Genomic DNA, 25,855 nt, shown 5'->3' with positions numbered 1-25,855 from the left:
TAGAATCAAATACGAATTATACTTGTAGTTAGGCATATTTGGTAAGAAACAAAGCAAAATCACTTTGTGTTATGCACATGTGCGGCCCGCGATCAAATTTTGATATTTATAATTGGCCCTACAGTAAAAAAAGGTTGCCCACCCCTGCGTTAAACTATCAAAAAATATCAACACCAACGAACCCGTTCAATACAAAGTTAACCATCACACCAACTATTAACCGAAAGGTCTCCACTGAAACAACGCCACCATCAGAATGAAGGGATCAGTATAATTGCAAAGGTGTTTTATATACATGTCGTTAAACAACTGTTTGATCTTAAAGAAAAAAGTGTCGGATAAATAAAATACCTTGACCAATGGTTCTCTTAAATTCGTGTGTATGATGTAGTAAAACAATTAGGAAGTTTACACGAGCCATCTACTGCCTCTGGTCACCTTCAAAGGTCGATACAGTCTGGCTGCAGCTTTTGATAACAAAGATATTAAGACAATACGTTCATTATTATTTTGTGTTAACGTTTGTAGTCGTGACATTAAACCAGGAAATGCAATTAATTAAGACTCGGAGCAAATTATATGTTTCGCAATATGCCACAGAACTTTAAAAACTTCTTAAGCGTCTGTTGTAAGAATGGACTTTGATATGTAAGTGAAAGGGCGGTTTGACAAAAGGGCAACAACCTGAAAACGTCTTTTATCGGCAATTAATCCCATAAAAGATTTAGTTTAAACAACGCAGCATAAGAAATGCGCAGTAAAATTTGCCCAATCACCAAACTATGCATTGAAATCACCGACATACGACTGCAAAGCGCAGATTGTAAAACACCTACATACGCATCATTTTCGATCGTATAAACGTCCACACGCGAAGAAAAATCCATCAAACGGGACAAAGCGGTCGTCTGGTAAAAAGATCCTAAGACTGGATCAGCCAAGTTGGTTTATAAACGTGGATTTGACCACAATACATCTATATGTGTATCGTCACAGCTTTTAGATATCCAACAGGAAAATACAGAAACGTTGTTAAAAAACAAAGTTGAGATATCTTGAGTGATAATTTTGATGATGTAATTGAGCATTCTTTTAGAATATAGGTTGACCCGTTAAAAGCAAGAACTTTAGACCAGGGTTCAGGTTAGACCTTGAAATAAAATGGATGTGATTTAGGTCTGACTTCATACTCGGGAGTATTTCCACTGTAAATTCGCGTTGGAAATTCGAACTTCCGGGTCTAATACGAGATTTTTTTAATCGAGGTTTGTGCTTGCATATTTAAATTCGGCCTCTGCTCTGGACAGTGTCGTATTTCGAAAATATCCTGCTTATTTCATTGTATTTTTCGACCATCAGGCGACAGTCCGAGAACTGAAAATTGCCCTTTGTCGTTCACGGGATTCGAACCCACGATACTTCCGGGGACGAAACCCGATCAGGTGTATATGGGTCAGGCGCGCCAGGCCATTCGGCCAAGTTCCCGCCCAATATCCTGCTTAGCGTAGCAAGAAAAATATGATGTATACTTTGTAATGAGTCCATTCCACAGGTTTAGAGACACAAATTACGCCTTTTAAAAAAAAGAAGATAGTAATACAAGTTGAGAATGACACAAGTTAATATCGAAACGTTATGGTTTACACAAGTATACTGACTTGTTTGTTTCTGGTTGAGACAGTAAAACCTTCACTTTAATTTCAGCTGACCACACTCGTTAGGTATTTTTCACAATGTACGCCTCAACCGAACCCTACCTCAACGACTCGTCTGATACCACAGCAGCGCCTCAAACCACGGATCAGCTCTCAGTTATACTGAATATCCTAATTGCGGTGTTACTGGCCGTTATAATGGTGGGAATGGGGTGTGCTGTGGAAATACCAAAGATTCTCTTTCACCTAAAACGACCGACCGGAATTTTAACTGGTTTCGTTTGTCAATTTGGTAAGCGATTACACATAACCTTCCTACGACTTCTGCTCATTTTTGATGTTTGTTTTGACCTTTTGAGTAGAATTTACGCTCGTATAGCAAGTATTTTTGCCCTGGAGTATTGGCAACAGTGTTTATTAAGATGTGTTTACCGGTGCAATGACACATCCAAATTTGAAAGATCCCAGTGAAGGAAGGACAATAGCTTCGCTATTATAATTTGCGATTGTCATAACTGCTCTCTTTTTGTTTCGTTATATTTGTAATTTGTTTCGTTATACATAGGTTTGATGCCGCTTATAGCTTACCTCCTTACTCTGGCCTTCCAACTATCCGACATTCAGGCTTTGGCTCTTCTTATACAAGCATCCTGTCCTGGTGGGTCAAGTTCCAATGTGGCGACTTACTGGATGAGAGGAGACATGGATCTGAGGTGAGAAACAACAAGTTAGCGAATAATGTACATGTGTATAAAGTCCAAGATCTGTTTGGGTTAATGCGCAATGAACGTTAACAATGTGCTTGGTCAGCTGGGATTCGAACTCACAACCTTTAGAGGGAAACGCGATTTGCAAAATCAACCAGTTTGACTTCAAAGTGTGCCAGTCAAAGTGTGCATTGACTTGAGAATTATTTACCAATGTTTGTTTTTCTTTCATGGCTTTTCAGCTCGTTACTCCCAACAAACTGGAGTACCGTTAAATAGCTACACTAGCCAACGCGGCATTTGTCTTGTCATTGTTCGAAACAGTGTTTACTGTTTGCAGTTTACTTATAAAATCAGTGGTTTCATGTTTTTCTTTCCATCCTTAGTATAATATAAGGGATACCCGGACTTAATGCGTCGATTTGTAACACTCTTGCCATTATTGGGTGGTATTGTTCATGTTTTGTTTGTTTCATTTTTAGCATCACCATGACAACGTGCTCCACCCTTCTTGCTCTAGGGATGATGCCATTGCTCCTGTTTCTGTACGGACAGGGTTTTGACGAAAGCCTGGTGGTGCCTTTTGAATCCATAGGTGAGGTGGTCGATGGTGGTTAATTAGATTTCATGTCGGCTTTCCCAAACCCTCAGTGGAGCAAAGTTGGCTTAGAATTTTCGTTGCCACTGGACATTATGTGCCGGCACTCAACTTTATGCTGATAATATCTCAGAGCAATGGCTGTTATATAGCTTCACATACACTTTCTTCTGTGGGTAAAGTTAGATTGTGCAACTTATTGACTTTCCAAACCTTAAGTGGAGCAAAGTTGGCTTAGAATTTTCGTTGCCACTGGACATTATGTGCCGGCACTCAACTATGCTAATAATATCTCAGAGCAATGTCTGTTATATAGCTTCACATACACTTTCTTCTGTGGGTAAAGTTAGATTGTGCAACTTATTGACTTTCCAAACCTTAAGTGGAGCAAAGTTGGCTTAGATATCTCTTTGGACATTTGATCATGACGCTTAACGCTAATGCTGTCTCAATGCAACGCATGTTATATAGCTTGATATACACTTCCTTCTGTGGGTAAAGAAATAGAGTGTTCAACTTTTGGCAACAAAACTGACCAGCTATTACTGGAAACTTATTTTCCAGCCATTATCCTCGCTTCTCTTGTGGTTCCAATCGCTCTTGGAGTTTTTATTCGGTACAAGTTTCCCAGACAAGCCATGATTGTGTTGAAGGTGAGTTGCACAAATGCATTTGAGCAATGCAATAAGTTAGTGTTTCTAAAAGTTTTTTTTTACCTTAAAGTGCACCTTTGAAATATATATCAGAAATTTTTTAAGGATGAAAAAGTGAAATAATTAATGATGAAACTTTACGAATATGTTTCTGATATCTTAGGACTCAGCGTTTTAGAACCACTGTTCACATAAACTGTTTTTCCCAGGTTTGTTCAATCGGCGGAATCATCATCATAGGCGGAGTCGCCGTCCTTTCTATTGTAACTTACGGCGGTGTTTGGAAAATTTCTGCGTTTCAAGTCGTTACAGCGATTATCCTTCCAGTGATCGGGATGTTGTGTGGATACGGTGGGTTACCAATGAAAGTTAATAGTTCTGTGTTGCTGCCTGTGTTGAGGGTCTAAGCTCCTTGGTATACAGCCGTGCCATTGTATTTTAAAAACATCGATAGAAAAAGTGGCAAGATTTAGGGTCAGCAACGTAAGTGCTTGATTGTTTACTTGGCAAACAGGCGAATAGTCCACGCAGAAAACGCAGAACAGAATCACTTTAAATGTATTGGATACGGAAGAAATTCCGGGAATTTGACAAATCGTTTAAAGTTTTTGCGTCCTTTTTAAAAACTTTCCTTCTTTAGCAATTCCTAAGTATTCGTGGCGCAGTTTTGCATTTCCAATAGATCACAAAAAGCAGAAATGAAAAAAAAAAATTATTAGCTGCAATGTAGCTTTCGCATCCTACCTCGAAAATTATCTAATTTATATGACACAAGTTATTTATCTGTTGCAGGCATCTCATCGTTGGTTTCTCTATACAAGCCACTCTATCTCAGACATTTCCAACGACGCACTGTTTGTGTGGAGACAGGAATCCAGAACACTCAACTTACCGGTTCAATTATTCTGCTTTCCGGTTTTTCAATGGAGCAGATTGGCGAAATGATCATTGTTCCTCTACTCTATGCGATGGCTCAGGTAACGAAATTTGTTAAACTGAAACACAGTACAGGATTCTGTTAAAATGCTTGCAAAGTGTAAAGCAAAGATAAAACATTTCAACAACACAAACTTGTTACATTCATTAAGCCGGAAATAGCTTAACACATTTATTTCGTCGGAAATGGCTTAGAACATTCGTTTAACCGGAAATATTTGCGCAATGTTATGGAGCACTGTAGAGTGGGGAATACAATTGGTGGATCAAAACAAAATGCGATTAGATCCATCATTTGAAGGCGTTAAGTGACTCGCAAGCTAGTATATTTAGTGCATTGTGGGTAACGAGAATAAAGTGAAATAAGTTGTTACTTTCGGTCGATAACGTTTCAAATCACAATTAAATGCAAGTTAATGCAATGCAAAAACGTATTAACCAACAATTGTTACTTTGCAGGTATTCTGGGCACTTTGTATCGCTGTCGGGTTTAGAGTTTATGAGAAGAAACGGGGAGGGAGAGTAAGTATTGACAACTTGGACGATTCAGAATCTTCATATAAAGGTGGGTGAAGTTTCAATCTCTTCCTTCAATGAGGGAAGATTGATTGTTGTTGTTGTTGTTGTTTCAGTTGAAATTATAAGGTTCCATTTTTTTGTGACTGCTTGTTATGACAGGCTAAAAGTAGGCGCTTTTTGCACAACGGACTATTTGTGTAATTAATTCGTTAAAATTTGGGTAATTATGGTTGGGCAACCTATTGTACAATGAATGATAAGACTTCGAAAATCGTTCTCATCGCCGTTACAAGTCAAGTTATATGCGTCACTTTGAAAACGGCTTCAACATTTTCCAAATAAAATATTGAAACCAAACGGCTTCGACAAGATAACAATCAAATATATTTCAGGCAACATGAAAGAGACTTCGGAAAAGGAGAAAGACAAGGACGTTTCGAAAAGCGAATCGGGAAGCAACTTTGACCGACCTCCTTCCTACTCTAGTTCACTGGGAATCGAAAACCCGGCAGCTGAATCTATTTACGAACACGAGGAAGCGCTTTAATCTTAAATAAGTCACTAAAAAGTGCAAAGAGCTACAGAGAGCTACGGCGAATGTTAACCACGGTGTGGTTGTCTGTGCTTGTTTTTTTTAGTTTTTACTTATTCTGAAATACTTTTGTCGGAAAAACATCCCGATTTTTTCATGTCGTTTTTTGTAGTATCGCTGTACCTTTTATTTTGGTCTGTTTTATGTAAAGTGACGTGTTAAACAACTAATGCAGTGGTCATCAACATTTTTCGACGAATTCCTCCTTTACCAATTCAAAACGTTTCCATTTGTTCCTCATATATACTACATAGTGGATGAACCATACTAAGATCCTTTAAGTTGGGTAATATATCAACTTCACAAGCTATAGTGCCAGTGCTTAGGCGTCTATTAACAAACCACACATACAAACTAAGTAAATTCCTTCCCTTATGTGCACTTATAGGTAACGAGCCTACTGCTTTTTCAAATTAAGGAAGAGGGTAAACAATATAACGTAGATGACTAGCTTGGCGTAGCACTGACAATTGAAAGTCCAACTTTCAGGCTTGTAGTGGAACAGCTTAACATACATCAGTTATTTGTATCTATATTTAACTTGTTTGCATGTTCTACAGTGAATAGAAATGCATTGTTGTTGTGTTCATTTTTGAATGTTGTGCTTGTTACTATCGCTTGTAAACTTGATAGACAAAGTTTGAAACATAAACAAACGTTCGTAGAAAAACACAAACAGCAGACTTTACATCACACGTTGAATATCACTAGGTTAAGTTAAGTATAATTCGCCTGGTGAAACCAATCAATCATTTTCATTGTTACAACAAATTGTAGCAGCAAAATTGCACTAAAACAATCACCAAGCCGAAAATAGCTGCGCAACGTTGAGACTTTATTAAGCGCGACTAAGTTGAGGGCACAATTATTGGAAAGATACTAAACGCGCTGCAGCTACACGTTACTACAGGTTAAACCATGGTCCATGACACTCTGAGGATTCAAATTTAATGCCCAAGAATGTTAGAAATGCAAATAGTAGAAATAGTTGACGTTAAATAATGTGGCTTAGATAACAAGTTAAATAATGTTTGGTTTGCTTGACGTTTTTTGTACCCAGTAGTTGATCAACACCAATTTTTGGGTATCAGGTATTGGGTACAACAGTTAAGGTTAGAGAGTAAAAAGTAGTTTAACCACAAAATTAAGGTTGCTATGGTTCATATATTAACCAAAGCAAACATTTCAAAACTCTTGAATGTTTATTTTGTTTTGCACATTTGTCTCTGATTAAAACAACTGGTGGGAGTTTCAGAAATCGCTTAATTTTGTTGTTTAGGAAAACAAGACAAAACTAATCGATATTGCTAATACCTGAACAACACAATAATGAAACAAGGGGTTAAAACGGGGTTCGAACCCCAAAACCCTAAACTATGCAAGCGAAATAGTAACAAATCCAAATGAAACTCAAATTACGAAACTTCATGTGAACAAAAGAAGCTAAGAAGCACACACAACAAAATTAAGACGTTTTTGTTAAGTTGGAGTCATTTGTACCGATATTATTTTTTAGTTTGTGTTTTCCTGACGCAGAAACGTTGACGTCAGCCAACAAACAAGAAACAATCAGCGAACCACAACATTTCTGTCATTCCAAGCTTGCCCAATCCATCACCCAAACACAAAAGCTTGTTATTTTAATCTCGTTGAATTTTCCCGAAGTCAGTTATTGCGTCAGATCCCATTGTACGAAGCAGACAATGGGGCACTGGTCGAGTTTTAGGAAATGGGTGTTAAATTTCATAGCTCTTTACAGTAAATAAAGTTTGCCATTCTAAAAGCAATTTAGTGGCCGGTCGACCTGGTTACAACGAAAATAAACTGGACAAACAATATTAAACCCGATTTTAAATGGAGGTTATACAAACATTGTCGCGTATGAATGCTTGGATGCACTGGAAAGAAATATTTAAAATCCAACGAAAATTCAAAGAAACGACAAGTTAAAAACGTCTTTAACAAAAAATATTTAAAAGACCATTTATTTGAAGAGAAAATATTTAAGACGTTTATAAATTTACTTGCAGAAAATGGCAAAGCAATCGTTCTGCAATGTTTGGGTGCAAATATTTCTGTCTTATCCTTACCCGAAAAAAAAAGATGTTTCACAAAAAAGTCAATGATCTTTCCAAACTTTTCAGTTGATTCTGGGAACTCATTGCTTTGTCTGCTTTTGATTGATCATTTTTATAATCTGCCCGCGGTCGTTGGCCTGAGAGTTCTGGCTTAAAGCGAAGTCGTGAAAAAGATATGAAAGATGATGTTAAACGGGAGCCCTTTGTTGTGGCGCACACTGTGAGTCAACACAAGTTAATATCAGTGAGCGTTCCCGGTAACTTAATGTTCGGACACAAAAGTTATGGACGGGAATTAAGTTTAACAAGCTGGTTATGTTGGAGGGATATAAGCAGCATGGAGAATGAAAAAGATCTCATTCGGGGCCTTGTATGGATGTAGTGCGGTGAATATGGATGAACGATAGAGAATCTAGACACGACCAAAAGAAAAACCGGACAATAATCAACAGAAAATTTTGACAAGTAACAGAAACTCTGGACAACAACCAACAGACAGTCCAAACAACAACGAACAAAATTTCGGCACATCAGCAATTAAAAAAACCTCTAGACAACAAACAACAGAAAATCTAGACAAGAATTAAGAGGACCTTAGGACAGCAACCAACAGAAAATCTAAACAACATCATGTCTACACTCGCGAGCATCACTACAACTTTGTTTGACGAGACAACAAAAGCAGGCGGGGACAATCCGAGGGGGCCGGGGCAATCGCAACAACTTCGCACAATTCTTAGTTATCTGATTGTTGCAATGTTGGCTGTTGTTATGGTGGGAATGGGGTGTGCTGTAGACCTCAAAGTCGTCCTTCAACACTTGAAAAAACCGACCGGGGTCATCGTTGGCGTAATCTGCCAGTTCAGTAAGTTTACAAATTTATAGGAAAGCCGCATCAGCAAGATTGTGAAACTCTATTAATACGTGCAAAAGTATTCTACAAAATTTGTAATGTAACATTCTGACATGAAAAGTAAGGACATATAAACATCCTCTTTCTATCTAAGTATATGAACGCGCTGATTTTGCTTGTGCAGTTTTCAACAATCATAATTTTTTTGTTTACCTTTACTCAAAGGACAACTCCAGAAAAATAGTTTTGAGTACTTTTTAGGTGTTGCTTTTTATTGCAGTAAAAAAACTAAAAAATATCTTTCTATCAGAAACGCGCTGGTTTTGCTTGTGCACTTTTCCACAATCATATTTTTTTTGTCAAAGCGTCCTTTACACAAAACACAACAGTAGATAAAAACGTTTCGGGGGGTATGTTGCATGTTTTTGTAGTAAAAATTTGATCGGCTACCTTGAAAGTGGCCAATGCAAATAATGCCTATTCTTCAACTTATATTCCATTTCAGTTTTGATGCCGTGTATCGCAGTATTGCTCGCAACAATCTTCAACATGCCCGAGGTTGAAACGTTGTCTCTCCTTATCACGGGGTCGTGCCCGGGAGGATCTGCATCAAATGTTGCGGCTTACTGGGTTGACGGAGATATGAGTTTGAGGTAGGATATAAAGTAGGTAGGTCAATTGCGTTGTTTTTGAAAGTCGATTGATCTGAAGTTAGTTATATACAGTGGTGGGATTCAAATTTTTTGTCAGCCGGTTCTATCACAAAAGTCACATTTTTTTAGCCGGTTCTGTTACAAAAAGTCCATTTACAGTAACCAGTAATGCCAACCGGTTCGTTGATCTTCTAAAATTTCGTGAGAAGGTTCTATAGAACTGGTGCGAACCGGCTGAATCCCACGACTGGTTTTATATACTGCTTGTGGAAGTGGGAGGTTTGAGTCGTGGATCAATGAGTTTGCCAAAGGTAAACTTCAATGTTTTGGAGTTTTTCCTTTATGTGGAAAAGCGTTATGCTCAAGCTTGTTTAAACTGCTGAGGAAGAGAGGAGATATTTTAAGAGTAAGGTTGCCTGTTCGCAAAACGTTTTTTTTTTTCACCTTTTAACCCCAAGAGCAAATAGTTTAGTCGTGTAAACCTGGTCCAACAACAGTAAAAAGCCTAATGTGTGGTCAATTGACGGTTATCAAGGCGGCAATAAAATCCATTTATTGACCGGATAAACCCCAGTCAAACTTATCGCAACCCTAACCCAGTACGCCGTGTTTGCAGCGTAACCATGACAACCGTTTCGAGCGTTCTCGGGCTCGGCGTGATGCCTCTGCTGCTTTTCATCTACCAAGAAGCTTTCGGGTTCGGACTTCGAGTTCCCTTCAATACAATCGGTAAGTGATGCGAATAAGCACAGGAGTTCGTTAATGGAGCAAAAGTATGTAAAATTTCCACTTCGTTTTGGAGAGTTACGATGAATGATCCCTTTAATCCACACTGCTAAAAAAGTCCTATCCTGCAAAATTTTGCTCGTTTTAACCCACAGTGTGCAGTTTTTGTGAACGCCCAGGCCCACTGACAATCTTTAATGTTCATACGCTGGCGTGTGGACACAGCGTACACATCTAATGTTACTTACAGTGGTCATCAGTGCATTTAGGGAGCTGTGTTCATGCCCAGAACTGGTTACGTCATTTTCCTTTAAAATCTCTGAACAAACATGAAACACTTTCGCCGCTTGGGGGCAATAATGCACTGTAAAACCCCAGCAGGGACGCCCAGATTTGCGGCAAAGCATTAGAGTCATATATTTTACCAGGTATCGCCCTGGCTGCGCTGATCATTCCAATAGCTATCGGAGTTTTCATCCGTTGGAAGTTTCCTAACCACCACGAGAAAGTGCTCAAGGTAACCTATTGTCATGTTACTGAGAATAGGAGTTGAATTTATTTCGCTTGGTGATATAATTATAAACCGTAGCAGCACATTTGCGCTAACATTCACCAAGCCGGAAATAGCTGTGCAACGGATGGTAGACGCGCTGCAGCCACACTGTTAAATTTCTCATCTGAAAAACAAAACCTACTTAATGCGCCCTGAAAAAACATTTAATTTTTGTAATCATAAAACATGTGATTGCCCAAACCTAGAAAGATGATTCAGCATCAAGTCTTGTACCTCGCTGTGAGCAAAACATATTTTCTCCTCTTGGATTTAGAACCAGACCAAGACACGCTCAACATTTTACGTTTTAACCAAACGTTCTGTTTTTTCTCAGGTATTCTCGTTCATCGGTATCATTGCCATCATCGCCGTCGCTGTGGTTTCCATAGTAACGTACGGATCGACGTTTTCGTTAATTCCAGCGCAGATCGCTTGTGCAGCGATATTTCCCGGAGTTGGGATGGCATTGGGATACAGTAAGTTGCAATTTCCGTGGTGTGAATTGTTTGTTGCGACAATATAACGTCGACCAAAGTTGGGCTAAGAGAAATATTTGTTTAAAGGCCGTTTGGGGGCTTTTTCTTTTGGAAACCCAACTCACAATGTTTAACTACTGTTTAAGCTTGTTTCCGCAATTTACCGTTTTACTGTTTTCGCTTTAAAGCAGTAAACAAACCGAAACAAACAAACCAACTGGCCACTAATATCCCATAATTTAAACCAGTTTGCAAGCATGATGAAACATGTCGCTTTTTACGTCCGTTTTGGCCGTTATACTCATCACTAAAGTTAAAATCTAAGCAAAATTTTCCGCTGATTTTAGACAATCAAATGCGCGTCTTCAAACCAGTATGCTATCCAGCATGTCTACGGTTATCAAACTTTTTTATGTCCGCAGTATTCTCGTCCTTGGTGTCTTTGATTCGCTACTTCTTCCTCGGTCACAAACAGCGTCGCACAGTTTGCTTGGAAACCGGGATACAAAACGCGCAACTCGCTACAGGAATCATCCAATTATCCCAGGCTAACTTTACTCTATTCGAGATAGGACGGATGGTTCTGTTCCCTGTTATCTACTTGGTCAGCCAGGTAAGAAGGGAAAATCAACATGTGCAAAAAGGGGTAAACTACTAACACAGGAACTCACAAGACGCCCGGTTTGGGGATTTGCGGTAGGTGGCGCAACGGAGTATAGGTGTTTATGGCGACAATAATTGCTGGGGCAGCATGTTGCAAATGGCTGCATTTTTGTCAGCATAAACGCCTATGCTCCGTCGCTGCACGTAACAAAAATTTCCAAACCGGGCGTCTTGTTAGTAGTTCTACGGCAAAATAGTGTGTTAAAATACCACCAAGTGTTGCTAACGAGCAGACAATGCAGCGAAAATTTTTACCGAGTTCGTAAAACAACCAAGTATGTCAAGGCACTCGAGTCCAAGGCAGCAATAAACAAAGCCTGGCGTCCAGGTTTCGAACCCCGTGAAACGAAATTACCAAATGACAACAAAGATCAGAGAGAATGTAAACATAACAAAAGGACAACAGCTTTTAACACCAAACTTGATTTAAGACCAGTCCAATCATCTCAAAACACATGCGACTGTGAAGCACAAACTTTTATCATATTCTTATTTTCTTGTCACAGATTGTCTGGGTGATTTTAATAATCGTCGTCTACCAAGTTTACAAACTTCGCTTCAAATCTACAGGTTCAAGTCCAGGTTAGCTTAAAGTTGATTTCTACCCAACAACATAACCTTCACTGTTTACCAATATGGTGGTTTTAACCGATAGTATGTTAGAATAGCATAATTCCAACAAGGCTTCTAAGCTGCCTTAACCCAACTAAAGCACTTTAAACCGGAAATTTTCATAGTTTTTTTTGCATTTACGTTACAAAACAATATCTGATATTCGCATTGTTTAGTTTCGAGTCGGTTGATTTATTTAAAATAACCTTTTGCTTTCGCTGAGATAACCATTAAACCTTTTAAGACTCAAGCCATTCTGGTTCCGGTTTAAGCCTGTCAGTTTTGACGTCACAAAGTGGATTATGTTAACTTCCGCTTTGCATTGTTTGATAAATACTGATATTGCTTCACAGTGGAACCTGAGGCAGAACTTGAAAATAAGGAAGTCCCGGAGAAAAAAGCAGAACATGTGGAGGGAAATACCAACGTAACATTCACACCGGACGCCCCACCACCTTACGCCCAAACAAACCCACCATCCCCACAAACAAAAACAATCAACGAATATGAGCCAGATGACAACTTTAACAATGATACCAAGTTCTAATTCCAATGTTTACAGTTAAGCGCAAACACAACTACGACTTTTTACTTTTTTATTTCTAACATTTTCTTTTGTGTCTTTATTAAAACACTCTGCTGGTAACATGCCAAGATACAAGTATGTGAACATTTTTTATGCAAATATTTAAAACAAGCGCTTTAAACAAATCAGTTTCTGGGATTTTTCTGATGATGAATCCCACATTTGTTGCACAAATAACAACAGACATTGAGTGGGTTTGCATTAAGCTATATGAACACGCCCTGACAAGCCCTTTTATTTCGGATTTCTGAAAATGCTGTGTCCACTTTTCAAGTATATTGTTTTGTTTTGAAATATATTCCATCGTTTTGCGTTTTGCGTTCGTTTCATAGCTCTAAGTTTCCGTTTCTGTACATAAATATTTTTGCTCAAACTTTTTTGTTGTATTTTTATAATTTTATAATCGTTGTAGTAATAAAATCGGACTGCAAGAGTTTGAATACAAGTCTTTACATTGCTACATTAAAAATATTTTTACAGTAAGTTTCATTGTACTGATTTCAAAACCAAAAAAAATCAAAAACCTAAAACATCAAACATAACATTTAACTAATTTGTGGCAAGATCATGGTAATTTACGATGCAAAGTCATAAGTTATCACCAACCAGCAAAACGGGTCAGTATTAGTTGCGTCATAAACAACTGAATGTAATGATGCTGCCTCGCCTCCTTTGTATGTCGTCACGGTAACAGGTAAATCTATTCAGATGTGGCATTCCAAACCGGGTGCGGCGATCGAAACTGGGTGTGGCGATCCAAACCCTTTTGTACCACCGAGATTATGAAGGTAAAGTACCCCGGGTAATTGAAACATGCAGTCAGGCGAAAAATTAGGAACAATTTAAACAAAGTTTTTTAGAACGAATTTACCAAAAAAGGCGACAAGTTTATATCTCACGTCACAAACCAGGTTGCACAACTAGATGCTTGCATACACGAGAGTAGTGAGTGCATCTCAGTTAAGTTTACAATTAATATGATCAAAAGAAACAACATTATTTAACAAGTATAGAAGCATTTTGAGTTTGGATTGAGTATGTACAATCATTATTTGATGCACTAGGCTTTTATGCAAAAAAAAATCAGTAGCCCTAAAATACGAAGGACAAACTTCAAAAAGATAAAGTTACGCGTGTCTTTGCTTTTGCAGCAACTTAAATATACATATACAATGGCAACTGGACAAGAAAACGGATCACTTGATGTCGCGCAAACCCAACAACCTACGTCGAATGGGATATCGGGAAATCCACAGACCGAAGGTGAAATGCCACTGGTTTTGAAAATGAGAGATCATTGTATACTCCATAGGCACATGGCTCATACTGCGATTTATATATGAGTGTGTTGTGATCGCTGGTCTGAACGGACGCTTCAGAGCTAATCCCAGTCATGAATTTATGTTTATCTTAACTGATACTGGTCAATCTGGCGATCCCCTACTACAAAGCTGACATGAGCAGCATACAAGGCAGGCAACGGTGTTTGTGTACTGTGATTTATAAATGAGTGTGCCGTGACCGCTGGTGTGAACGAACGCTCCAGGGCTGATCCCAGTTGTGAATTCATGTTCATCTTAGATATAAAAAAATCAGAAACGTTTACCATCTGGTAAATTGAATATAAAGGCCAAATTTATCGACAAATTTGAACCTCACAAGAAGTGCATTTTATTCTCAGGTAAACAAATCGGTTTGTGTGTAATTGTGAACAAGCAAAGGTCAAAAAGACGTTTACAGAAACGCTAGGTCCCCAATTATGTTTACGAAACAGAAACGACGCTTGTTTCGCACCTTATCAATCTTTTGTGTGCTTTAAGTGCATATAAACGGGGGTAACTGATGTGACCCTTCATATCACTGATGATGGCCTGAGCATTTGCCGAAACGTTTAAACAATAAAGCATATCGTTTTTTGTGTATTTGGGCCGTTATCTCAGACGTAACATCTTAGACACATAACAGGTATGCCGACAGTTCCTCAAACGCCACAAGACCGAAACTAGAAAGGAACTAACCATTAAAAATAGTACAAGTGAACCCGGGGAACCACCTTGTTCAAAGGACTCAGGGGAATCCCCCGGGAGAACTTTACTTACGTCATTATTTTTTTACTGCGATTAACATTTAACAGTTTTGTTTATTATTCTTTTTTCATATAGTTTATTCTTGTTGCGCATTGATTTGCTCAGTCTGCCACTCAACAAAAGACATTTGAACAATACATTTGTGTCCCCAATGTTTGGCAGCTTGCATTCGTAACGTGGCAGTGCTGTGAGGAGACGGGACTAAATAAATCAACAAAATATTAAAATTCCAAAAATTGCCAAAAACCACACACCATTTATTTCAAGTTGGGAATTGTTAATTTCCTGGTAAAAATCAGTTGACAATCTTATGAAAAACAAATATATTTCACTACAAAAAGCATCTTCAGTGGTATATGAACGTCAATAAAAGGGATTAAAACTAGAAACGGCAAATAGTTTTTTTTTGTTTTTCAGGCATGCACGCAGCAAAGATTGGTCAAACTTGTCAACAAACCACCGGGAAAGATGAATCAGGAGGAATTCAAAGTAAGTTGTTTGCTTTCACATAACGCATTGAAATGATGGTGTAGCTGCAGGGCGTTCAGTCATTATCCACCAATTGGGCCGTCTATTGTTCCGACTTGGTTAATGTTTTATTGATATTGTGTCACTATGTTTTCCTTTGACAAGAAATAAACTCAACTCAAGTGAAAATATTGAGAAAGTTTGTGAATTTGAAAAAAAAGAAATTTTCTTCCCACAATAACAACATTGACAACAACAGTGCACTGCCAAGAATTTCAGATTTTACAAGCAAATTCTGCAACTGTAAAACCTCAGTAGCAATGAGTGACTATTCAACCTCTTGCTACTGGAGAACTGATATATATAAACACAATCAATTTTTGTGACTAAAATAACGAATTTTTTGTTTCAGGTAAACTTGATCAGGTCAACAGTGGAGTAGAGTTGTGCAGCAATATCGCCGCCTGTTTCGACAACTGTTTCAAGTGCTGCAATAGCATGGAAAAACGTTTCTTCGCGTAAGCAACAACACCATCTCTGTTGTTGTTTCACACCCTAAAACTTACAAAACTACGCATGTTGTTCTTTACGTTGTGCTTAACAAATTTGTCGTTCAACTGGTGTAATGCTAAACAAAAAAGTAGTTGTTTTTTTCAAAACTTGTATTTTTGCTGACGTTTGGCCCACCCGAACGGTAGGGCTTCTTCAGGGCAATTTTGCGAAAACACTTTTGCCCTAAAGAAGTCCTACCGTTCTGGTGGGCGAAACGTCAGCAAAACAACAATAAAAAAGTAACGGTTGACACGTTCTGCGCAGATACATTGACTTGTATATTTTTACTGACTTTGTATTTATAATGTGGCTTAGACTTTGAACTAGTATTCTGGGATGACTTGAAATTTATTTTTCATGTATATATGTTCTAAATAAATATACGTTGTTTTTATCACCAACCTGCAAAATGGTCAGTATTAGTTGCGTTATAAACAACTTTAACAACTTCAATGATACAAAGCTTTGCCTCGCGGTCTGTTAGGTCGTCACGGTAACAGGTAAATCTATCCATGCGTGGCGATCGAAGGTGAAAGTACCCGGGGACCCAATTGAAACATGCAGTCAGGCGAAAAATTAGGAACAGTTTAACCAAATTGTTTAGAACGAATTTACAAAAAAAGCGGCAAGTCTATAACTGCTTGCACAAACCCACACCAGGTTGCACAAAAAGATGTCTGCATGCACGATAGTATATTTAAGTTTGCGAGTTTTATGATAAAAAGCAACAACAATATTATAAAGGTTTGGAAGCATTTTGAGTTTGGATTGAGTATATGCAATCATTATTTGATGCACTAGGCCTTTATGCAAAAAAATAGTGGCCTAAACCTTAGATACGATACGTGGTCGCACGGGAAATGCCAAGTGAAAAATCTGGTAAAATGAATGAAAAATAGCCATACAGCAAGCAATATACGTACTACTTGAGTGAGCTGACTTACTTTGGACGCCTATTACTCAAAATATAAATTCAGCATTTGAGAGAAAAAACTAACCCCAATAAGTCATGGCTATCAAGTGAAGAAATGATGCAACGATAGAAGCGAAAAACGACTGTCAAACAAAAGTGGAGCACGTGGCGCTTTTCACTCAAAATTCCACACAATTAGTTTCAACGATGAAGTTACGGGTGTCTTTAATTTTGCAGCAACTTAAACAACAAGAACTGTTAGAATCTGCAATGGCAACTGGACAAGAAAACGGATCACTTGATGTCGCGCAAACCCAACAGCCTACTTCGAATGGAAAATCGGAAAGCCCACAGACCGAAGGTAAAATGCACTAAAGTCTGGCTTTGAAAAGGAGAGATCATTGTATACTCCATAGGCACATGGCTCATACTGCGATTTATATATGAGTGTACCGTGATCGCTGGTCTGCATAGACGCTTCAGGGCTGATCCCAGTTGTGAATTTATTTATCTTAGCTAGAATTCAGAAACGTTTACTATCTGGTGAATTGAATACAAAGGCCAAATTTATCAACAAAATTTTATCTCGCAATAAGAGCGTTTTATTCTCTCAGGTAAACAAATCGGTTTGTGTGCAATTGTGAAAACAAACAAAGGTCGAAAAGACGTTTACAGCCACGCCAAGATCGCAATTAATTTTACGAAACGGAAACGACGCTTGTTTCGCACCTTTTTTATGAATCTTTTAAGTGACTCAAGTGTATATAAACGGGTGTAACTGATGCAAAGTTGCAAGTCGGGCCGGGCTTTTCGGGCCGGGTTCGGGTTCGGGCTTAGGTATTTGTCAGAAAACGGGCGTAAAACGGGCCTGACTTTACGTTCCGTGCCCGCCATTGTTTTTTAAATAAAATCACTCAGCTAAGTAACAAATCTCTGGCTTTGATCTAATGCCCACCCTCCTCTGAAACGTATTGTTTACCCCATTGTCTACTATTGTTCATTGTGTTTGTTGTTTATTTCTTTTTTCTTTCTCATCCTTTGTTGCAAGGCTTTCTTGGATAGGCCTGTCAATCAAAATTTCGGGCCTAAACGGGCTTCTCAAAAACGTTTCGGGTTCGGGCCGGGCTTCGGTCTTATACTTTCGCGTTCGGGCCGGGTTCGGGCTCAGATTTCGGGCCCGCTTGCAACTCTGAACTGATGTGGGCCTTCATATATTTGGGCCGTTTTCCTCACTGAAACACAGGAAGTAAAAACACAAACTATTGCTAAAATAGGTTTGCAGGTTTCCCGACAGTTCCTCTTATTGCGCATTGATTTTCTTAGTCTGCCACTCAACATTAAAGGAATTTGAACATATGCCATTTGTGCCCCCAACAATTTGCAGCTTGCATTGGTAATATGGCAGTGCTGTGAGGAGACGGGACTAAATAAATATTAAAAACGTAAAAATACTAGAAACAAAAACCCATTTATTTCAGGTTAAAATCAGTTGACAATATTATAAAGAACAAATATGTTTCGGTAAAAAAGCATCTTCAGTGGTATGAAGGGCAATAAAAGGGATAAAAAATAGAAAAAGCTAATAGTTCCTTTACAAACACGATCATTACTCAACTGAAAGCCTAGCAAACTATGCAGTATTTCTGAAGTTTTGTTAAATGTATTTGCAGGCGCGCAAACAGTGAAGAATGAGTGCCCTGAATGCAAGCAAGAAATTAAAATCTGTCAAACTTGTCATCAAACCATCGGAAAAGATAAACCAGAAGAAAATAAAAGTAAGTTGTGAGCCGCAGCAGTCACATAATGCATGGAAATAACCATTATCCAACAATTGTGCCCTTCACTGTTTTGCATTCCATAACGTTTTAACATTTACAGAATAAGTTATTGCTGCCAGACATAATATCAAGTTTATAGAGCTCTTCTGGCAAATGTATTTGTATTCCGACGTTTCGACGTCCTACAGGTCGCCTTTATCTGGGTTAATCGTCAGGATAAAGGCGACCTGTAAAGGACGTCGAAACGTCGGAATAAAAATACTTGGGCTCTAAATTGATAACGTTTTAACGTTGCGCAGCTATTTCCGACTTGGTTAATGTTTTATTGATATTGTGTCGCTATGTTGCTGTTTCTCAACGAGAAGAAACTTCTCAACTCAAGTTGTAAAAAATATTAGGAAAGTTTGTGAATTTGAAAAAAAAGAAATTTTCTTCCCACAATAAAAACATTGACAACAACAGTGCACTGCCAATTCAGTTTTTTACAAGCAAATTCTGCAACTGTAAAACCTTAGAAGCAATGAGTGACTATTCAACCTCTTGCTACTGCAGAACTGATATAAACACAATCAATCTTTCGTGACCAAAATAACGAAAATTCTGTTTCAGGTAGACTTGATCAGGTCAACAGTGGAGTAAAGTTGTGCAGCAATATCGCCTCCTGTTTCAACAAGTGTTTCAAGTGCGGCAATAGCGTGGAAGAACGTTTCTCCGCATAAACAACAACACTATCTATGTCGTTGTATCAGAGCCTAAAACTTACTAAACTACGCATGTTGTAAAAAATTACGTTGTGTTTAACAAATTTGTCGTTCAACTGGTGTAATGCTAAACAAAACACTAGTCATTTTTTTAAAAACTGGTATTTTTGCTGACGTTTGGCCCAACTCGAACGGTAGGGCTTCTTCGGAGTAATTTTGCGAGAACACTTTTCCCTGAAGAAGTCCTACCGTTCTGGTGGGCGAAACGCCAGCAAAAGTACAAGTTCTTGAAAAAGCAACTAATCTTTTGTTTAGCTCTACACCAGTTAAACGAAACGCTTGTTTGGTATTACGTTGTGTATTATTTACTTGTGTGTACTGCGCCAGTGCTAAGTTTCTCGGTGGATTGCGCTAACAATTTAGTGTTAACAATCGTTTACAATGCTTTTTTGGGAAAATGTGTGTTTGATATTGTAATGTGTTTTGTGCCATAACAAATTTCGTGATTAAATTCGTAACACTTTAATCCTGATCCATGTTACGCCAGGCCCATTAAAGGCGTTAGACCGAATCTAGCCTGATTACCGAGCATTCTCACATGGCAAGGCAACGGCTTGAAAAATTCGCTGCGGTTGGGTTCGAACCCGCGACAAGAGTTTCCGGGACTCGCACTCTTCAGGACTCATCCCAGTTAAATGTAATAATCTTATCACTTTCATCTTGTAATTTCGGATTGTGTAAGCCGGACTTAAAAGTCACAGGGTAGTTGTAAAAAAACTGAACGTGCTAAGATGTATAAATTTTCACACTGAACAAGCAAAGGGCAAAAAGGCGCGTTTAAGAACAAATATCCTGCGAAGACCGGACCTCAGGCGGAGATAATTAAAAAAGTGAAGTACAAAAATTACGTAAAAACACAAACTGATATTAACAAGGGGCTCTTGCAACATCTTGAACATGTGAGTGAAGAAAATAGTTCCTCCATCGGACATGACAGAAACTACAGCGTAAGCAACCATTAAAAATACTATTACCGTATCTAAGGAACTGACTTGCAATGCATTGTACCCAGGGATAAGAGAATGCCCAAGCTAAGAATGGATCGTGGTAAAACTTCGGCAGAAGAAAGACTCCCAATGTACATACCCACCTCCACATTACGGCTATAAACTTTTATTTCGAATTTACGGTGCTACTGAAAAGCATTAAAAACCCAAAGCAAGAAGCGAAAGTTACAATGGCGAACTACTACGCGCGGGGGATAGGTCAACAACATTCAATTTTACCCACAGAACTTAAAACGTTCACATTTAATTTGTACAAATTGAGCCATTTTGCTGATTCGCCGGGTTTTTTTACACAAAACGAAAGTGTTTCGGGTGAATATAATCGAAGGCAAAACGGGATCAAGTGCAGAAGCAAATTTCAAACCAACGTGCAGACAAAGAAATATATTAAACATATCCTACTATCAGTAAACAACTTATTTTTTATGTCTTTATAGACGATTTAAGAGTAGGACAAAAGTGCCGAGGATGTGAACAGGAGATCAAAGTTTGTCAAGTTTGTAACCAGAAAAAAAAGGAGAAAAAACTGAAGGAAACAATAGTAAGTTATAACAAAATATTTGTAAAGTTACCTCCACTTACAATTGAAGTAGCTATTTACCGCTGACAAATGCCTTTATTTCAAAAAACCCGCGTATATAGTAAATCGCAGTAAATTTGACCGACAGTATATTACACATTTTTAGAATATGTTTTTAAGCATTCAACTTGACTGGAATCACATTTAGGCCTATTTGGTTTTAGGTAAGACAGAAACGAATAACAAAACGATAAGGACAACGGGCAGCTGCCTCAGTTGCTTGAGTCAAATGTTTAGTTGTTTTCGGATCTTTGAAGATAAACATCAGCAAGAAGAAACAACATGAAACAATCGCAATTTCGTTGTGTGACTGTTTTAACGTCGCTTACGCATGTACATAATGCTTTTGTGTAAACATACGATTTTTGTCTAATAAAATGTTGATAGAAACGTCGTTAGTACACAGGTTTTTACCAAAATTAATCAACGTAACATTCACACAGGACGACCCGCCACCGTACATACAAACAGACACAATCAATGAATATGAACCAGATGACAAAGTTGACAACGATACCAAGTTCTAACTCCAATGTTTACTGTTAATGGCAAACACAACTACGAATTGTTACTAAGTTTTAACTGTAACAATTTAGTCTGTGTCTCCATTAAACCAAAACTCGTAGTCTATGAAAGAGTTTGCTGTATAGTATATGAGCATTTTTTCTGCAAATATTTAAAACATTTGCTGTTGTCATCATCAGAAAAATCCCAGAAAGTTATAGTTGCACAAATGAAAGCAACAGAAATTGTTTGGTTTGCATTAAGGTATATAAACACGCCTATATATAAATTGACAAGCCGTTTTATTTAGGCTTTCTGAAAATGCTGTGTCCACTTTTCAAGTACATTGTTTTGTGTTGAAATATATTCCATCGTTTTGCGTTTTTCGTTTATACCATAGCTCTTAGTTCCTGCTTTTGTACATGTACAATATTTTTGCTAAATTTTTTTTTTGTATAATACTGTAGCACTTTTGCAAATCTTCGTTTAAGTAGTAAAATAAGACTGCTAGAGTATTAATGCACTAAGTCTTTAAACTGCTACATTAAGAAAGTTTTTACAATAAGTTTCATTGTACTGGTTTCAAAATTAAAAAAATCGAAAACCCAAAACATCAAAGAGAGCATTTAACTAATTTGGTGACAAGATCAAGGTAATTTACAACGCAAAGTCATAAGTTATCACCAACAAGCAAAACGGTCAAGTAATAGTGGTTATTAAGAACTGTGTGCATTGATGCAAAGCTTTTCCTCGCGATCTTGTAGGTCTCCACGATAACAGGTAGATCTATTCATGCGTGGCAATCCAAACCCTTTTGCACAACCGAGATTATGATGGTGAAGTACCCGGGTAATTGAAACATGCAGTCGGGCGAAAATGTGCGTTTTGGGGTCGAATTTTTACCCAAAAAAGGGGACAAGTCTATATCAGCGTTCACAAACCCACACCAGGTTGCACAACAAGATGTCTGCATGTACGAGAGTGCATCTAACTGTAGGGTTTTTATGATAGAAAGCAACAACATTATTGTACGGGTTTAGAAGTATTTTGAGTTTGGATTGAGTATGTACAAACATTATTCGATGCACCAGGCTTTTATGCAAAACAAATTAGTTACCTGAACCTTAAATACGACAAGGACAAAGTTTAAACGATGAAGTTATGTGTGTCTTTAATTTTGCAGCAACTGAAACACAAGAACTGTTAAAATCTGCAATGGCAACTGGACAAGAAAACGGATCACTTGATGTCGTACAAACCCAACAACCTACTTTGAATGGGAAATCGGAAAACCCACAGACCGAAGGTAAAATGCACTGAAGTCTGGTTTTGAAAATCAGAAATTATTGTACGCCAGGCCAATTGCTCATGCTATGATTTATCCATGAGTGTGCCGTGATTGCTGGTCTGCATAAACGCTTTATGGCTAATCCCAGTTATGAATGTATATTTATCTTAACTGATACCGGTCAATATGGCGATCCCCTACGACGAAGCTGACATGCACAGCATACGAGGCAGGCAACGGTGCTTGTGTATTGTGATTTACATGTGAGTGTGCCGCCGTGATCGCTTGTCTGAACGGACGCTTCAGGGCTGATCCCAGTTGTGAATTTATTTTTCTTAGTTAGAATTAAGAAACGTTTACTATCTGGTGAATTTAATATAAATGCCAAATTTATTTGCAAATTTGAACCTCAAAATAAGAGCGTTTTTCTCAGGTAAACAAATCGGTTCATGAGTAATTGTGAAAACAAGCAACCTTAAGAAACATAGAAAGTTAAAAGCACGAACTGTTGCTAAAAATACGCAAACAATCGTTGCAACATGTTAGACGCATGACAGGTTTGCAGGTATGCCAACAGTTCCTCAATCGCCACCAGACCGAAACTAGAAAGGAACCAATCATTAAAATATCATAGGCGCACCCGAAACACCTTGTTTAACGCACCCAGGGGAATCCCCCGGGAAAACTTTACTTATGTCATGATTATTTTCACTGCGATGAACTTTTAACAGTTTCTTTTATTATTCTTTTTTTTCATGCAGAATTTTCTTATTGCGCATTGATTTTCTTAGACTGCCACTCAACATTAAAGGAATTTGAACAAAATATACTTGCGTCCCCAACGTTTGGCAGCTTGCATTGGTAATGTGGCATTGCTGTGAAGAGACGGGACTAAATAAATATTAAAAACGTAAAAATACTAGAAACAAAAACCCATTTATTTTAGGCTGTGAAATATTAATTTTAAATCTTCACTATAGTGATAATAAAAAAAAATTTAAATCGTTCCTTTACAAACACGATCATTCTTTAATTCTTTAACTGCATAGCAGACTAAACCGACTGTGAACACACAATATAAGATAAGAAACGCACGAATATCAAGTTTATCAGGATTTATAACGTCTCATTTCATAAAAAGATTTTTACAGAATCGCAATGCAACAGAGAGTTTAATTGGCAATATTAAACAATCGTTCATTTGGATATACTTTTAACACATGCAGTATTTGTGAAGTCTTGTTAAATGTATTTGCAGGCGCCCAAACAATGAAGAATGAGTGCCCTGAATGCAAACAAGAAATAAAGATCTGTCAAACTTGTCATCAAACCATCGGAAAAGATGAATCAGGAGGAATTCAAAGTAAGTTATTTGCTTTCACATAACGCATTGAAACGATGGTGTATAAATTGCAGGGCATTCAGGAATTATCCACCAAATCTACCATCTACTGTTTTGCGCCCCGTGACATGTTTACCGTTGTGCAGCTATTTCCGACTTGGTTAATGTTTTATTGATATTGTGTCGCTATGTTTTCCTTAAATAAAAAGAAATAAACGCAACTCAAGTTGTGAAAAATATTTAAAAAAGTTTGTGAATTTGATAACAACATTGACAACAACAGCGCACTGCCAAGACTTTCCATTTTTACAAGCAAACTCTGCAACTACAAAACCTTAGAAGCAATGAGCGACTATTCAACCTCTTGCTACTGCAGGAGTGATATAAACACAATCAATCTTTCGTGACTAAAACAAGGAATATTCTGTTTCAGGTCAACTTGATCAAGTCAACACTGGAGTAAAGTTGTGCAGTAATATCGCCTCCTGCTTTAACAACTTTTTCAAGTGCGGCAATAGCATGGAAGAACGTTTTTCCGCATAAACAACAACACTATCTCTATGTTGTATCATAACCTAAAACTTACTAAACTACCTATGTTGTTTAAAGTTACGTTGTGTATCATACCAGTGTTTATTGCGTCAGTATTAATTTTCTCGTGAATTGTGCTAACAATCTCGTGTTAACAATCGTTTTTTTTGGCGAAATGTGTCTTTGATTTTGTAATGTGTTTTGTGCCATAAAAAATTTCGTGATTAAATTCGTAACACTTTCATCCTGATCATAGTACTCAAGGCCCAGTATTGTTGTAAAAAAGTTTAACGTGCTGAGACATATTAACTGTACAACATATCCTTAATGCTTTTGCTCAAAAAACTAATAATGGGTCATAATTCAGTACGCCAGGCCTATCCTGACTTAAGACTAAATCAAGCTGGTCACCAGAGCATTCCCATACATGAGCAGAGAACAAGAGAAAACAAGTGCAATGTAACCTAATAACTCGATTAATTGGATTTAATTTTATAAACCGATCGGGTTATTATAAACCAACCACAAAGCATCAAATATCTAATTAACCAGGCAAGAAATGCAAATACCCTGAAAAGGCCGGACCTCAGGCGGAGATAATTAAATAAAAAACGAAATACAAAATGTGGGTACAACATGAACTATAGTTAACAAGAGGCTCTTGTAACATTTTGAATAAGTGAGAAAAGAAAAACAGTTCATCAATCGGCAAAAACAGAAACTAAAGAGTAACCAACCAATGAAAACATACTGTTACCGTATCTAGGGAACCGACTTGTACATTGTACACAAGGGATAAGAGATTGCCCATGTTAAGAATGGATCGTGGTAAAACTTTGGCAGAAGAAAGACTCCCAATGTTCATACCCACCTCCACAACACGGCTGTAAACTTTTATTTAAACTTTACAGCGCTACTGAAAAGCATTAAAAACCCAAAGCAAGACGCCCGCGGGGGATAGGTCAACAACATTCAATTTTACCCACAGAACTTGAAACGTTCAAATTTAATTTGTACAAATAGAGCCATTTTGCTGATTCGACGGGATTTTTACAGAAATAATATCACGAGGCCACAAAAAAAGTGCTTGGGGTGAATATAATCGAAGGCAAAACTGGGATCAAGTGCAGAAGCAGGTGGTTTGACTTCTGCTAAACAGCATGCTATGTGTGTTTTGCACTTAA

General features: G+C 37.9%; 2 protein-coding genes across 2 annotated transcripts; both read left to right on the top strand.

The window, feature by feature from the left end:
* Window positions 1-1,733: 1,733 nt before the first annotated feature.
* On the top strand, window positions 1,734-6,275 carry LOC145204564 (ileal sodium/bile acid cotransporter-like). Its single transcript, XM_080077157.1, has 8 exons — window positions 1,734-1,947; window positions 2,221-2,368; window positions 2,845-2,957; window positions 3,525-3,613; window positions 3,823-3,964; window positions 4,406-4,590; window positions 5,009-5,114; window positions 5,461-6,275. Exons 1-8 carry the CDS (start codon window positions 1,734-1,736, stop codon window positions 5,613-5,615), a joined length of 1,152 nt encoding a protein of 383 aa, XP_079933283.1. The 3' UTR covers window positions 5,616-6,275.
* A 1,574-nt stretch (window positions 6,276-7,849) lies between these two features.
* On the top strand, window positions 7,850-13,343 carry LOC145205458 (ileal sodium/bile acid cotransporter-like). Its single transcript, XM_080078181.1, has 8 exons — window positions 7,850-8,603; window positions 9,097-9,244; window positions 9,861-9,973; window positions 10,399-10,487; window positions 10,858-10,999; window positions 11,422-11,612; window positions 12,169-12,244; window positions 12,628-13,343. The coding sequence occupies exons 1-8, from the start codon at window positions 8,369-8,371 to the stop codon at window positions 12,819-12,821; spliced, it is 1,188 nt and encodes a 395-aa protein (XP_079934307.1). The 5' UTR covers window positions 7,850-8,368; the 3' UTR covers window positions 12,822-13,343.
* Window positions 13,344-25,855: the final 12,512 nt, after the last annotated feature.

This window comes from Phallusia mammillata, chromosome 8, assembly GCF_965637545.1.
Source record: "Phallusia mammillata chromosome 8, kaPhaMamm4.hap1.1, whole genome shotgun sequence".
NCBI lineage: Eukaryota > Metazoa > Chordata > Ascidiacea > Phlebobranchia > Ascidiidae > Phallusia > Phallusia mammillata.
The sequence above is the reverse complement of the archived record's forward strand: the minus strand, read 5'-3'. Positions and strand labels throughout refer to the sequence as shown.